The following is a 15206-nucleotide window of genomic DNA, read 5'->3' on the forward strand; positions in this document are numbered from 1 at the left end:
CATATGAAGCGATAGGAAGGGATAGGAAAAGCAAAATGACAATGCATGAGAGACCAAGATGTGAATGCAATGACCAAGACTGGACATTTTTAAAAAACAGATGTTTAGCTGGATAGATGGATATGATAGGCACTACCAATGGCATAGTTTGAAAAGATAGTTAAGTAAATCAGTGGCAGATAAATCCAATAATTTGTGGATGCTTCTAAGAACCAGTTGGACAGGATAAAAGTAGCAGGTGAAAGTTGGATATTTAGCTGGCCACCAAGTAAATAAGTTAATGAGCTTTGTAGGTCTTTGGTCTGATAGTATTAAGACCTGGAATTTGTAGGATTAAGAAATTAGTGGCTGTTCAGATTTTGATGAGAATTAAGCTTCTGATAGTATCATCTTTTTCTTGCTAAGATTCTAGTAACAGAAGGCTAATTCTGGATCTTAACTTGGAGTAAAAATTTGTGCTGATTTTATTTTTTGTAGGCTATAGCATTTCTTTGGAAGTACTTCTACACAAAGTGATTTGCATTGTCATCAGTCATAGTACAGTCATTTTGATGTCATAATAACCTTTTATGTTAAGTTTATCTGGGCTCCTAGTGGCTACCTGGACAAATCCCTAATGTTTTCTTAGCAATTTAGAAGTGATTTGCCATTGCCTTCTTTGGCTGAGAATGACTGGTCTAAGATCACACAGCTGGTTCCGTGCTTAAATTGGGTTTCCAAATTTCCTTTAGCTTTTAGATACTAAATTAGGAGATAGGGTCATCAAGCAATCATGATTTTTGAAAAACTGAAGGTAGCAAGGTAAGATTTCTAAGAACTTTTTCACCAGGACATTAATCTGGCCTAGCCTGTTTGATACCAGCATAATTGTCATTATTATAATAGGTGATAAATATAGAACTGCAGAAAATCACAAAATAGAAAGACCTGTAAATAGAAGTGGAACAACTGTGGCAAAAGACAGCAAAGATAGTACAAATATGCCTTGGGTACAACCCCAAAATATCTGGAGCACCACTTGAACATCATTAAAATTACTATTGGTTGATTGCTTTAGACACCTTTACTTGAAAGAGCTCACAACCTATAATAATATATCCTTTAATACCATCAAACAACACCTGCCTATTTCAGATCCTTGGAAAGGGCTCAACAGATTAACAAAAATGCCAAACAGTCTAAACATCTGGCTGACTATGTGACCAACCATAATAATATCCTTTTTTGAAGCACAGCTGTAGCATGTAACAAGAGAGTGTAAATGAACATGTTCTTCATTTAGACTGAGCATTTCAAATCCATGTTACTTTTCAAAGGGTCTTGCTTTAACGATGGGAAATTGTCATTGTACCACAAGTTATATTTTGGAAATTATAATATAATTTTTATATTTCTTCATGAATTACCTTCAACTAATAAAATATGACTGTTACATAACAATTTGATCATCAATTGCATAAAGTAACTTTTCTATTTTATACCTTATTATTTTTAATAATCAAAATCAGGGTAAAAAGAAACTCCAAGGTTGCTGAACATCACATAAATTTTCCTAAAAAAGGAAATACAAGATCTTTTTGCTTAGTTAGCAATCTTCTAGCTATCCCCATTTTTGCCATAACGTTTTATTTTTAGAATATGTGGAAAAGAACCAATTGTACTCAGCAGGAAACATGGAACAGACAATCTGATGATTAAACATTGTTACAGATCTTATCCTATCTTCATATTAGTTTGCACCTGTATGATCTCTGCAAACATTTATTCTGACTTCTAGGTGACTTGAAAATAATGTTTTTTATTTAAAGAAGAAAGCCAACAGTGAAGGAAGATATAACATTTTAACTGTTAGTATATGGCATTTGTTTCTAAAATAATGACACTGCTTTAAATGAACACAACATACTTTTCCACAAATCATGGTTTAAAAATCAACAGTATCTTAATTTGTAAACACATTAAACTGATATTAATCCAACATGCGTAACATGAATGTGGCCAGAAAGAGGCACTGGGTAATCTGTTTCAACCAATCGGCTGAGCGTATGCTGACCTTTATGTTGAGTCATTTCTTCTATTAAATTAATAATTGTTATGTTGGAGTGAATTTTCAAAAATAGATTTTATAGCTGGAGAGAAGGTTCTACATCACTTGAAGAAGTGGGAATCTTTCTTATCCCATAAACACTTTTTTGTGGAAATGCTAGCCTAACAACCTCTTTATCTAGCAAAGAGCCTAAATTGAATTGAACCAGTGCAAAAAGACTACCCACTATAAACACAAAAACCTGTTTAAACATTACGGTTACTTTTCACTTCTTTGCTGGGCCCCTGCTTGATAAAGCAGGAAAAACAATACAGGAACACTAAAAGAATGCTTTATGTTCATATGCATCTGTCATTAACCTGTATGGCTTATGTGTGATACAGCCTTCAAGATGATAACCCTGAATTTAACATGCCTCCTTCAAGGGAAAGTTTGACAGCTGAAAAAAATTACTGTATTCTCATCCAATGTGAGACAACATTCCTAAATCATTTGAGGAAAAAAAATTCAGGGTACACAAGTGAGGTTTAAAATTCCTAGTCCTAAAATTCAGTGGGGAAGAGGATACACATCTGGGAACAGATTCCATGCAGAAAGCTCCCCTTCAACTAAGAAAAGCTATGTGCCTGTCATGAGAACTGCCCTCTCCTGCAATCTATCAATTAGCAACTGGGAAAGAAGAACATCCAGATTCAGCCATGAGTTTTGTTCCATATAACATCAATCTTCTGAACTCTCAAGCTTCCTCTTTCTGGTATGTATTCAATTGTGTGTGTGTGTGTGTGTGTGTGTGTGTGTGTGTGTGTGTGTGTAGCATGTCTATGTTTCTTATGTATAGTGTATTTGTTTGTTATGTATATGTGTACACTTTGAGAGCAGGCAACATAATTTCATTTTTAATGTGTGCCAGTGTGTCCACAGTAAGAAAATGACAACAAAGGTTATCTGTCTGTCTGTCTGTCTTATCTGTCGTCTGTCTGCCTATGTCTGTCTGTCTGTCTGTCTGTCTACCTACCTATCTATCATCTATCTATCTCTCTCTCTCTCTCTCTCTCTCTCTCTCTCTCTCTCTCTCTATATATATATATATATATATATATATATATATATATATATATATATATATATATATATATATATATATATATATATATATATATAATCTATCTAATCTATCTATCTATCTATCTATCTATCTATCTATCTATCTATCTATTAGTATTATTGTATGCTGGAGAAGCTGTCCCTGGTAGGATAACATACTCCCCCAACCATTAATCATGTGCTCCAGGGGGATGTATTGCATGTCAGGTAGTCCTCGACTTACAACAGTTCATTTAGTGACCGTTCAAAGTTACAATGGCACTGAAAAATGTGACTTACGACCATTTTTAAACAATTACGACCTTTGCAGCCTTCCTTGCATGCAATTGGTTCATTCATCTTCCTTGGCAACTGGTTCATTTTCATGATGGTTGCAGTGTCTCGCAGTTGTGCAATTACCTACCTCTGACAAGCAAAGTCATTGAGGAAGCTGGATTCACTTAACAACTGGGTTACTAAGTCATTAGCTGCAGTGATTCACTTAACAACCGTGGCAAGAAAGGTCATAAAATGGGGAAACAAATTTCTTAACGGAAATTTTGGACTCAGTTGTGATCATAAGTAGAGGAATACCTGTAGGGAGGGACATCTTTTTTTGCATCATCTTCAACAGTGCAACAGGTGTACAAGCAGTTTGCCAGTGAAAGTGCAACGATATGTACTTGGGCTGTTTGTGGTTCAGCCAAAGTGGGGAGGCTGAAAATGCACATGTGTGACCCTCATTCCATTTCTTATATTTAATGTGGTTCCTGTGGTTGGAGTGGATTTCAGGCCTGGCATATCAAAATTTTAGATGACCAGATCATGACCAGGTCATTTCCCTGTAATGTTGAAGTCATTCAACAACTAGTAGCTTGCAAGCCACTGAAACATTTGGCAAGGTTCTTTTTTTTAAAAAAAAAAAAGTATGCACAAATCATGCCAAAAAGTATGTAGAGGATTAGTTTTATAGCTGGGCAAGATTCTACAAATGGAGGCAAGAATGAGGACATTTGGGACGGAATATACCAATCACAGACAGTGCAAATTTGGGAACCAGGTTGAAACAAGGGAGAACGAGTCTGCCTGCCTTGTCCAGACTAATTAAAATCGTAAGGTTTTATTGTTTTATTATGTTATTATGTCTTAGTTCACATTAGGAGTTGACCGCCTCGACTTCCAGATGTTTTGGTTTCAACTGCCTTCAGGCCCCCCCATACCATCTCCAATGGAATTGTGTGGGAGTTGAAGTCTAAAACATCTGGAAGGCACCAGGTAGGTCGCCCATTCTAGTTTGCACCTCATGAATCAGAACCACACACTCTTTTTTAAAAAAAAGAAAGAAAAGATTCGGCTGTATCACCTCCACCTCCTCGCGGTAACCCCGGAGAGCTGGAGCTCTCCTGGCCAAAGACACTTTCTATCACCATCTTTTTGATAAGGACCTGCTGGGCTTCCTCAGTCTTTTCCCTCATTGGTGCAGAAGAAGCCGTAGCCCAGGTTCAAGAAGGCGGCAGGGTCCTTATCAGTTCGGTCACTTAAAAGTCTCTTGGTTCTCCCCCCCCCCCCCCCGCGTCATTTTGCGGAGGCAGCGGACACACACAACTCAAACACGCTCACACTCACACCCTTCCACCCGCGGTCCGAGAGGCCCTTATCAACCCGCCCTCTCCGGCAGAGCGCGGGGTTCTCTGCGGGCGAAAGGCGTGAGTTGAGCGGGGGGGCTCCGCTCAAGAGAGAGAGAGGGGAGAGGCTAGGAGACCTGGGGACGAGGGGCGGCGTGCTCGCCAGCCCCCATCTCTTCAAGCGCCATAGAGAAGGAGGGAGCCGTGGGCCAAAGGAAAAAAGAAGGCACGCCACCTACTACTCCGCGTGGAAAAGTGCCAAGGCGAGGGCGGAAAACGAACTCTTTGCAATCTCCAGTCTTGGGAGAAAACGCGCGGGTGGAGGGGGCGGAATCGCGAAAGCCTCGGAGAAGCAGCGGTAGCTCTTGGCCTTCTTGATTCGGGTTGGCTTTCTAAAAAATTGAAGAGGAGGAGGAGAGGGAGCTCCTGGAAAAGTTGTGCAGCCAGCAGTCGCCAGAGAGAGGGGGGGAGGGAGGGAGAGAGAGGGAGAGGGAGAGGGAGAGGGAGAGAGAGTAGTAAGGAGGGAGGTGAACTGGTCGGTTAATGCAAACAGCCGCGGCGGCAGTCCGGCGTCCCCTGGAAAGCAGGACCGCTCTGAATCCTGCCCACGCCGCGAGGGGAGGGGAGGGGGGGATTGGTGGTGGGGGTGTCGAAGAGCAACAGCCGCGGGAGGAGAAGGAAGGGAAGCCGGCAGAAACCACCTTGAAGGCGTCCAGCTGTCCCAGGCGCGTCTCGGGATCTGTCCTGGCGCCGGCACGCGCGTATACACACACACACGCACGCACGCACGCACGGACACACAAGCATCTCTACACACGTGGGCGCTTTTCGCCTCCGCTCGCGGCTGGACACCAACCCCCTGGGCAAAAAGGGGGGACCGACGCACTGATTCCCAGAAGGGGGCATCCCCCCACCCCGGACCTCCTTTCCTCCGCCTGCCAGTCGGTGCCATCTCAAGTTGGAGCGTGGGAGCTTGTGGGCAGCAGGGCGCCGAGTCTCCGGAGCCCTCGCTTTAAGTGGCGGCCAGTTTCCCTGCTTTTCTTCCCTCCTCCACGCACTTCTTCAACTCTTTAAGATTTTTCTTTTTGTATGTACCAGACGTGATTTCCCCCTCCTCCCCTCAACGTTTTTGGGATTTTATTATCTCTTTTCTCTGTTTGGTAGCCGGGAAGAAAAAAAGCAACACAGTTTCTTGTTTTTAAGCAACATTTGCAACCTGTTACGTTTCTTTTATTATTATTATTATCATTATCATTCTTATTAGGCGCTATCTATTGCAGGTTATTATTATTTTTGTTTTAATAGAAAGCAATTGCTGGCTTGAACCCGCCACCTTTGCTGGAGCATCTCATCTGCTCGCAAACTCACTCTTGGACTTGCAACCAATTCAAGCAGTTTGGCGGACCGGCCACTTGGCATATCCTATCCGGACTCGCGATCTGTTGCATTTATTCTTTCGATCCTTCGGTGTTTTTTTTTTTAATTTGTTTTTTGTTTTAAAGAAGACCTGAACCTTGTTTGCACATCTTAAACTGCCGCGGAGAAAATTCCAGGAAACATTTTGGTCCTTTCTTTGTGGGAGAAGCCGAACGAAAAGAAGCGTGTTTTGGATTTTATTTTTAATTTTTCACTTTTAAACCTTTTTTTTTTCCCCCTTCCCAAAAATGCACTGCTATCTCCTGAGCGTGTTCGTCACCCTGGATCTGGCCACGGTGGCCTTTGCCCTCTCTACGTGCAGCACCCTAGACACTGACCAGTTCATGCGTAAGCGGATCGAAGCGATCCGAGGCCAAATCCTGAGCAAACTGAAACTCACCAGCCCCCCGGAAGAGTACCCCGAGCCCGAGGAGGTTCCTCCGGAGGTCATCTCAATCTACAACAGCACAAGGGACTTGCTGCAGGAGAAAGCGAACCACAGAGCAGCCTCTTGTGAAAAGGAAAGGAGCGATGAGGAATATTACGCCAAAGAGGTTTACAAAATTGACATGGGGAGTTACCACCCTTCGGCAAGTAAGTCTGCTCTGAATAATTGTGTGTGCCTGTGCCAGGTGGAGCTTTGTTGCCGCGGGATTGCATAATGGGCTTGATGGGGTGCGAGGAGGAGTGGAGAGGTGCCTCTGGTTACCTTGAAGACCTCTCAGGTGGGGTGAGAGGTCCCACAGAAATGGCAAGGGGGCAAGTCCAGAGCGTGATCCAGCGGTGTTGACATTCCAGACCCCTCCCCCACATCTTATAAATGTAACAAGGGCTTTCCTCTGCAAAAAGGGAGGATGTTGACCGAGCCACCTACCCGTTTTATTTCTGTAATACTTGAACAGCACAGCACAGCTCTAGCAACGTGAGTCCTCAGCTTGAAAACCCAAGGAAGTGAGCTAAAGTTTGATCAGCGAGGTTTAATGGATAATCAGACTCTATTTGGAGCTGAACCCTGGGAATGTTTTGACTGCTGAGAGGTGTAAACCTGGGACACATAAAGTCAGAAGAGATGCGTGTGGCTCTGAACATCTTTTGCCCTTCTCTGTGAACTAAACCCTGCACAGGCAAACCTATAGGCACTTGCAAAGGTTTCTTTTTAGCAGAGAACCCAAATGCAAATTGGGCTTTCCCTCTCAAGAACATCCCCATAAAGCTTTTGGTAAAGAGTACATAACATCCCACCCCACCCCAATTTGGCTGGCTGGTGTCTTTGAGGAGCAAGTATATCTGTAAGACTCCTTTGTCTGGTTCTCTCCTGTCATTCTTCCTTGTGTCATATATCCTCATATTCTTTTAGTTGGGAATTCCATCTCCCTAGTGCTTTCTCCTTAGATACTCTCCACCTCAGCGCTTCATCTGCTGCAAGTCCCTGATCTTTCTCAGAGAACACCTGGGTCAACAAACCTCACAAATGGGATTAGTTTACTTGTTACCCTCTGTCGTCCCCCCCCCCACCTATCTCATATTCCCATCCTGTGGTCTCCTCTTCTCTAGCCACTGCTGGATGATGTTGGAATTGGGCAAGTGGGGAGAACGGAGAAAAACAAGAATCATCTCTAACACTAAAGCTCAAGATTTTCTTTCCTACCCAAACATTATCTAAACCTGGAAGTTCTACTTGAGGTTTCTCTTTTCAATTTAATAGTCCATCATATTTGTGGTCATCTTCTCTCCAGGTACAAAATAAATCTCCCTCCAACCTTTTTTTAAGGCCAGCTTTCCGGACACAGCCTAGGAATGTGTCAGCTGGAAGTGATTAGATGGACTTTCTTCTGAAGATCAGGGCGAGCTTGGAGAAGTTGGCTTCATACAAATCTAAAGGCTGAGCATTAAGGGCTGGCAGTGGCAGACTTGAATTCAAATTGCAGCTCTAGTTTGGACTTGCTGTTGGGCTGTGGCCAAAAAGGTCTAGTCAATTAGAGTGCTTATATACCCCAAAAGGCGAGATATAAATATAAAAGTAACAATGCTCTGCATTGTAAGCACAAGCAACTCCAGCCCAGTGGAGTTATCTTCACATAAGGGTGCACAACATTGCAGGGTTATACTGCTATCCTATATATATATATGTCTGTTCAGAAGCAAATTGCATTAAGTTCAGTGGGTTTTACTCCTAAGGTAATTTTAGATAGTGTTGTAGCTTTAGCTCTCTGAAATAGTGGACTTTTTTGCTCTGTAGAAAATCAGATTATGAAATCTGTGGAAGTCTAATAACTGATTATTATGGTCTGAAGCAGAATTGGAGCAATTCAGAACAATGTTTCTCAACTTTGGCACCGTTAAGATGGGTGGACTTTAAGAAGGGTGGACTTCAACTCCCAGTATTCCCCAGTCAGCACATGCTGGCTAGGGAATTCTGGGAGTTGAAGTCCACCCTTCTTAAAAGTTGCCAAAGTTGAAAAATACTGCCTTTAGAACAATAGCCAAATGTAGGACACAGTGACAGATTTTCTAGGAGGAAGAAAAGGATCGGATCTCAAAGTGTTCACTGAAGTGCTCACTGATTAACTTTTTGCTTCTGCTTCTGTTATATGGCGCCTATATACTGATACCTGATCATCTCTGAGAAGTAGGTAATGGAGAAGGCCTTGCAGTCGTCTGGGTAAATCTCCATACTAGATTTTCTATCTCAATATTCTATTTCTTTTGGCTGTTACAGAGGTGTAGCTTTGAGGCTTGCTGGGGCACGCCAACGAGAGTCAGGGAGCAAGAGTGCCAGCCAGCAATTTCTGCACCCACTTCTCAGTGAGCTGCCTCCTCCTCTTCTTCTTTTTTTTCCTTTTTTTTTATTGTCAAATGACAATCCAAGGAAGAGGACACCCTGGGAATCAAAGGGCTTTATTATTGTAATTAAGGCACCATCCAGAAGTCTATGATAAACACACTCCACCCTTGCTGCCCTGAGGGGGGAAAAAAAACATTTTGCAGAATGTGCTGGAGCCAAGGAGGGATGTGCAAGCTCTCTGGTATAATTTGTGGCAATAATGCTGAAATGCAGAAGAGCACTCAAGACATTAGAATGCACACGTACATATGCACGTGTACACACATCCACACATGCAATTGCCTGCCCCCCTCCCTGTGTCTTAACATGCAAAAACTCATTTCTTTGGAGACTGTTTACCATCTTCAATGCGGAGAGAAAAGGTTAAAGCCCTCCCAATCTCTTTGATCACGTTTCTGAGGTGGCTGAGCCATAGAAAGAGGTGGGGTTATCCAGAGTGAACGATTTATAGCTATGCATTCTTTTTTCTTTTTTCTTTTCTGGAAAGTTTAACTATCCGTGGAAAATGAAGGCTTATCTTAGCATGAATGCAAAAGTTGCCCTGACGCTTTTGGATCCCTTTGCCTGGACTTGAAATAGAACAGCAGAAAAAGGACAAGTGGAGGTTGCAGGCCTTGGCCAATAGGGAGCATCAGATGTTCAAGAGCCCACAGTTTGCTTGCTTGCTTACTGCAGCCGGGCTTCCTGTGCAAATACTTGGTTGAGAAGATCAGAGTAAAAGAGTTAACCATTTTTCCACTGCTCTCTAGTTATTCGTTAGGCTGGGTGAGCCGTTCTAAAGGGGAAAAGGCATACACAACCTAGAAGAAACGGCTACAATATAAATGAGAAAACACAAGGCTGGGCTGCTCTGCACCATTTCCCTTCAGCCTTAAAAGGTTTAAGTCTCTACTACCAGTCAAGCAGACAATGTGATGGTGGTGGGAGGGGAGAAGATCTCCACAAACACACTGAGGTCATAGAGTAAAAGGCCTGGGAAAGAGTAATCATTCAGGGTTTTTTTTTTAAAGAAACTTTTTTTTAAAAAAAACCACAGAGACATTAGCATTTGGTAACAGACTATAGCTCAAATATTACAAATATGCTCTAATTATACTCATAGTTGGCTATATATATCACTCCGCAGATCCCTGATAGGTCTTTGAGGGACATTTTGTAAAGTTCAGTGTAAATATTTTTAGCAATGAAGAGATTTAAAAGGAAAACTCAGATATATTGTATATATCTCAAGGCATATTTTGTCTTCAAAATTATCTTTGGCCAACTGTACTATATAAATACAGTAAATATGAATAGCCATGGCATGGTGCCAATCTCCTGGGATGAATTTTAGTCAGGAGGTATTTATGGGATATGCATAATACTGTGTCAACATTTAAAGAAGGAACCTGATTAGCTCAGAATGTATTCACATTAAACTTTTCATGTGCTGCTGGGTTAAGACTTGAAGTGGAATTGTGCTAAAAAATTTGCCAGTTCATTTGCACATGGGGAATAAAAGGGCCTTTGGCTTCTCGTGGATGGGCTTGAAGGAGCTGTAAAGAGATATTAGGATTGGTTTCTTAATGTGTCCCCAAAACCATTGAACTGGATTTTCTGCGAAATACACAAAGACATGCCAGTCTGATTCATTTCTTTAACCTAGCTCCTGTATGAGAATACCCAGTGAAGTCTCTGAATAGATAGATGTCTATTAATTTAGAATAAATAAATATATATTTCTGAATCATCAGTTTGTATTAGCCTTCTGTCTCTACTTCTTACCCTGCTAGAAAATCCTCTTTTGATTGCAATGGATCTGACTTACATCTAAAGCAGGCGTGTCAAACTTGTGTTGTCATAGCATCATCACATGTCACACCACGACTTTTTCCCCCTTTGCTAAAATGGGTGTGGCCAGTGCATGACACATCTGGTGCGCAGGTTGCGAGTTTGACACCCCTGATCTAAAGGCTGTACATAAAATATTTATTACAACACTTTATCGGTTATTTTCTTTTGTGCATTTCATAGGAGCATGCCATAACAATGAACATTTAAAATAAAAGACAGCTGATAATGCTGCTAAACATTTATCTGTCTGTCTTGTGCCAATTGCATTCAAATGATGTCAGAGTAAAGCACCTTTCTTAAATCAGTTATTCATTCTTAATATAAAAATACAACCAGCTACAAACTGGTATGAATATAACATCTCCCTCCCTATATATATATATATATCATACTTTTTAGCAGGTTGATCCTATTAAACTTAGTGGAACCTCCACTCATATTAATGCACGCGTAGTTGAGCAAAAGCAGACTTCCCAAACCCAATACTTTTTTGGGATGTGCTGGGATTAAAACTCCTGCTTGGGAAACAGGCTGGGTGGGGGCTGGTAAAGGCTGGGCAAGAGCGTGCTCTTCATTTTGGCGTAATCCAGTTGAGCTGCTTCACATCATCAACTACATTTTCTGCTATGCATACACAGACATTAGTCACTCCTACAGCTTTTCAAGTTTGCATATAAAGCTAAGCATAATGTCCACAGAATAACTGTGCTTGAAAAGAAAACCTGACGCTGGAGCATTTTGGATATTCTTACATATCTTTTTAGTTCAGTGTTGATTTATAAGTTGCACAAGGTTCCAAGTGTAGTACCGGGTTTGAGCACATCAAGCAGAAATCATTCATTAAGAGAAGCAGAATCAGTGGCCTTCTAGGTGTTGCTGAACTGCAATATTCCTCACCATATGGGAGATGCAGGTAGTCCTCAACTTACAACAGTTCACTTAAGTGACCATTCAAAGTTACAGCAGCACTGAAAAAAGTGACTTATGACTGTTTTTCACAATTATGACATTGCCATGATCAGGTGATCAACATTCAGATGCTTAGCACCTGGTTCATATTTATGACTGATGTTGTGTCCCAAGGTCACGTGGTCTCCTTTTGCAGCCTTCTGACAAGCAAAGTCAACGGAAAAGGCAGATTCACTTAACAACCAGGTTACAAACTTACCAATTACAGTGATTCACTCAACAACCGAGGCAAGAAAGGTCATGAAATGGGGCAAAATTGACTTTTTTTCACAAATGTGTCACTTAACAAACAGAAATTTTGGGCTCAGTTGTGGTCATAAGTCAAGGACTACCTGTATTAAGAGGGCTGCAAGACCCATCCTAATAACACCACATAACACCTTTCCTTGACCCATGAATGACTTCATTGCCAGTTGAAAGTGTCATGTTCCATGTGGTCTGAAATAGCAACCTATCAGGTTATGGAATCAGGTTGTGGAAATCCTTGGAAGCTGATACTTCATAGTGTTTGAGACTGCACACATAACACCTTTCCTTAACCCAGGGGTGTCCAACCTTGGCAACTTTAAGACTTGTGGACTTCAACTCCCAGAAGAGTTGGGAGTTGAAGTCCACAAGTCTTAAAGTTGCCAAGGTTGGACACCCCTGCCTTAACCCATTAAAGCAGGGGTGCCAAACTATATTTCTTCAAGGGCTGGATCAGCATTGTAGTTCTCCTCCATGGGCCGGCTGAGGGACAGGACGGGACCGATGCCTCCTGCAACACCCTGCTGGCACACCCCCCCCAAACCCCGTTTCGGCCGGCAGAGTGGTGCAGGAGGCCATCCAGGCCTAAAACAGGCCGCACAGTTTCCAGAACAACAGTGCATTCCTGCATTTGCAGAGCACCCTCTTGTTAGAATTTGCATAATCCCAACACTAACTCTATCCATGATAGTCAATATGGGTGGATTATCAATATGCAGTCAATATGCCTGATAAACACGTATGCAGGAATTAACTGCCAATTTTACTTTACATTCCAGTAAAGGAAATCAAATATTCAAATTAAGCCCAACTCCTTGTGATTTATGGACATGTTCCTGTTGTTTTCTTATAAGCATTGGGGAAAAGGTTTGCCATTGCCTTCTACAAGGTTGTTATTTTACCTTCCAGTCTAGTTAGAGCCACTGGATCATCTGGTGGTCTCCCATCCAAGAATCTGGGCTAGTTTAGCTTTTTTTTCAAGGTAGGCAAAGTTGGGAGGATTGCCGCCCACTATAACTTGCATTCTCAGACACTTAGAATCAAATGCATATGATTGGATACAGTAGTAATGTTAAGAAGGAGTGTTTGTGTGATTAAATTGCTGATGAAGTGGCCTTCTGATTTCAATTGCCATTGTTTCTTCTCGTTCTGCAACTCCAATTTTTGGGCATTCAGAGGTTGAAAGTAAAATTAGGATTACGTGAGAAAGTAGTTTATTCTGAGGATTATTAGTGTACCTTTCTAGAGTCTAGATTGCATAACTGATCTTTAATACATATAAAAGAGCCAATTATGTCTTTTTCTTTTTCTTTTTTTGCTTTTTTTTTTCAGAGGAAAAACTTTTTTTTTTTCTTTAGCTATAATGAGAGTCTTGCTTGAGTAAGAACTGGGCTTAAGTTTAGAGAGTAATTTATCACTTTGATGTTCAGAGGTTGGGATATAAATTTACAGAGTCCCGAAAAACTGCAACTGTTTATACTTTTTGTAGCAGTTCCACATGAAAGTTAAAATAATTTAATGCAGAACAGTTCACCACCACCTCCGCCCCTGTACTCTTTGAATCTCTGGTTTGTACCTCAGCTTTTACAAGTGCTGCTGGTGTGATTTATCCTTCTGTTAGTTCTAATATCCACTCATGTCTTTTCCCAGCTCCCCCTTTACTCAGCATTTTATTTAATGAAAGAAAACATTCTAAACTAACAATATTGAATGGTTTGCTTCTATTTTATCAATGAGGAATTGATTTACTAGTGTTTATAAGAGTGCCGGTTCTTTGCCTTCTAAAGAATTGGGTTACTAGCCTAGTGAAGGCAGGGCTACTGGTTTTGTTTTCCAAGAGTGTACAGGGTTGAAAGACAGTCATGGATGAGAGAGGATCTAAGCCAGAATTTATTAGAAAGCCACTAACTCTGTGAGACTCACTTCCAATGCATTGACTTGGCCTCCAAAAAATTTCACTTAAGGGATTGGGAGTTGAGAAAAAGAATGGGAGGAGCTTCAGCAAAGAGTGTAAGGAAATATGTTGTTTCACAGCTGTGAAAGATGTTGTCTTTTGGCATGTCAGAGGTCAAGAAACATGTGTGGAATGTTGCTAAACTCCAACTTGCAAAAGGGACATGACTGACGCAAATTATACAATTTATGTAATTTGCATGACATTGTCACCTGAATCCTTTCCCGTGGACTCCCATGAATGGCCATGGTGCTCCATCCCTCTTGTAAACACTGGATGAGGTGATGGGTTTCTGGAAGAAAGAAGGACACAGAGGCATCATTGGGGAATCTGCTGTAACATGAAGGTTTGTACTGAAGTTTTGGCAACATATTTTAAGGTGAGAAGAAGACAGACAATTAATTGGTACTCAAGTTACAGTGAACTTTTTGAGAAACTATTAACACGTGGCCTGCAAAATCTTGAGAATTCTGCTTCAGGATAAATTTTATCCATGTAAAGCTGGAGTTTCTGACATCACACTTTTCTCCAACTTTTATTCTGAGTCAAGACTGTGAAATCTATCCTCTTTCAATTAGTACACAAATATATCTAGAATAAATGGAAGCGCTGAATCGATTCAGCGTGTGGATTTTTATTAATAATTTATATGTGGTACTTGCTTTTTAAATTAATCTGTACTTTGTGTGATTGTATAATTACCTAATAGAATCAAACTGGTGTAACAAATTCTTTCAAATTTCATGCTTCAACTATTCTACAGAGTCACAATTCTTCTTGTAATGTGCATTATGGCATCATTGCAAATTCTGCTGAGCTGGGAAACAACACTCTTAGGAATTTATCTCTGGAAATGTCAGGAATTGAAGTCCCACTATACCTGGAAGACATCACTAGAATCTTAGTAATTTGGCTTTGGGAAAACTGACTTCAGATGAGGTTCTCTTTTTGGAAAGGAGATTGAATCCTGACCTTTCAGAAGGAATCATATTTGGGCAAAACTGATAATAAATTTGCACCCAACTGCCTCCAGTGTAAAAACAGAAAACTAATCACATGAGACAATGAGCTGCCGAATGGAAAAAGTGTTCCATTTTGGCTATTGCTTTTAAAGAAAGATCAGTATTCTTCTCTGCCTCTTCTTCTTTTTATAATGAAAACTATGAACTGACAGAAATGAACTCTGAC

General features: G+C 41.2%; 1 protein-coding gene across 1 annotated transcript in view; it reads left to right on the plus strand.

The window, feature by feature from the left end:
• Window positions 1-4918: 4918 nt before the first annotated feature.
• TGFB2 (transforming growth factor beta 2) overlaps window positions 4919-15206 on the plus strand; it is an 89164-nt gene continuing 78876 nt past the window's right edge. Inside the window, exon 1 of the mRNA XM_026682641.2 lies at window positions 4919-6765. Within this exon, the coding sequence (XP_026538426.1) occupies window positions 6420-6765 (346 nt within the window). The 5' untranslated portion in view covers window positions 4919-6419. The remainder of the gene's footprint in view (window positions 6766-15206) is intronic.

This window comes from Notechis scutatus, chromosome 1 (assembly GCF_049901735.1).
Source record: "Notechis scutatus isolate UNSWTSFEM ecotype Mainland chromosome 1, rNotScu1.2, whole genome shotgun sequence".
In the NCBI taxonomy this organism is placed as follows: domain Eukaryota; kingdom Metazoa; phylum Chordata; class Lepidosauria; order Squamata; family Elapidae; genus Notechis; species Notechis scutatus.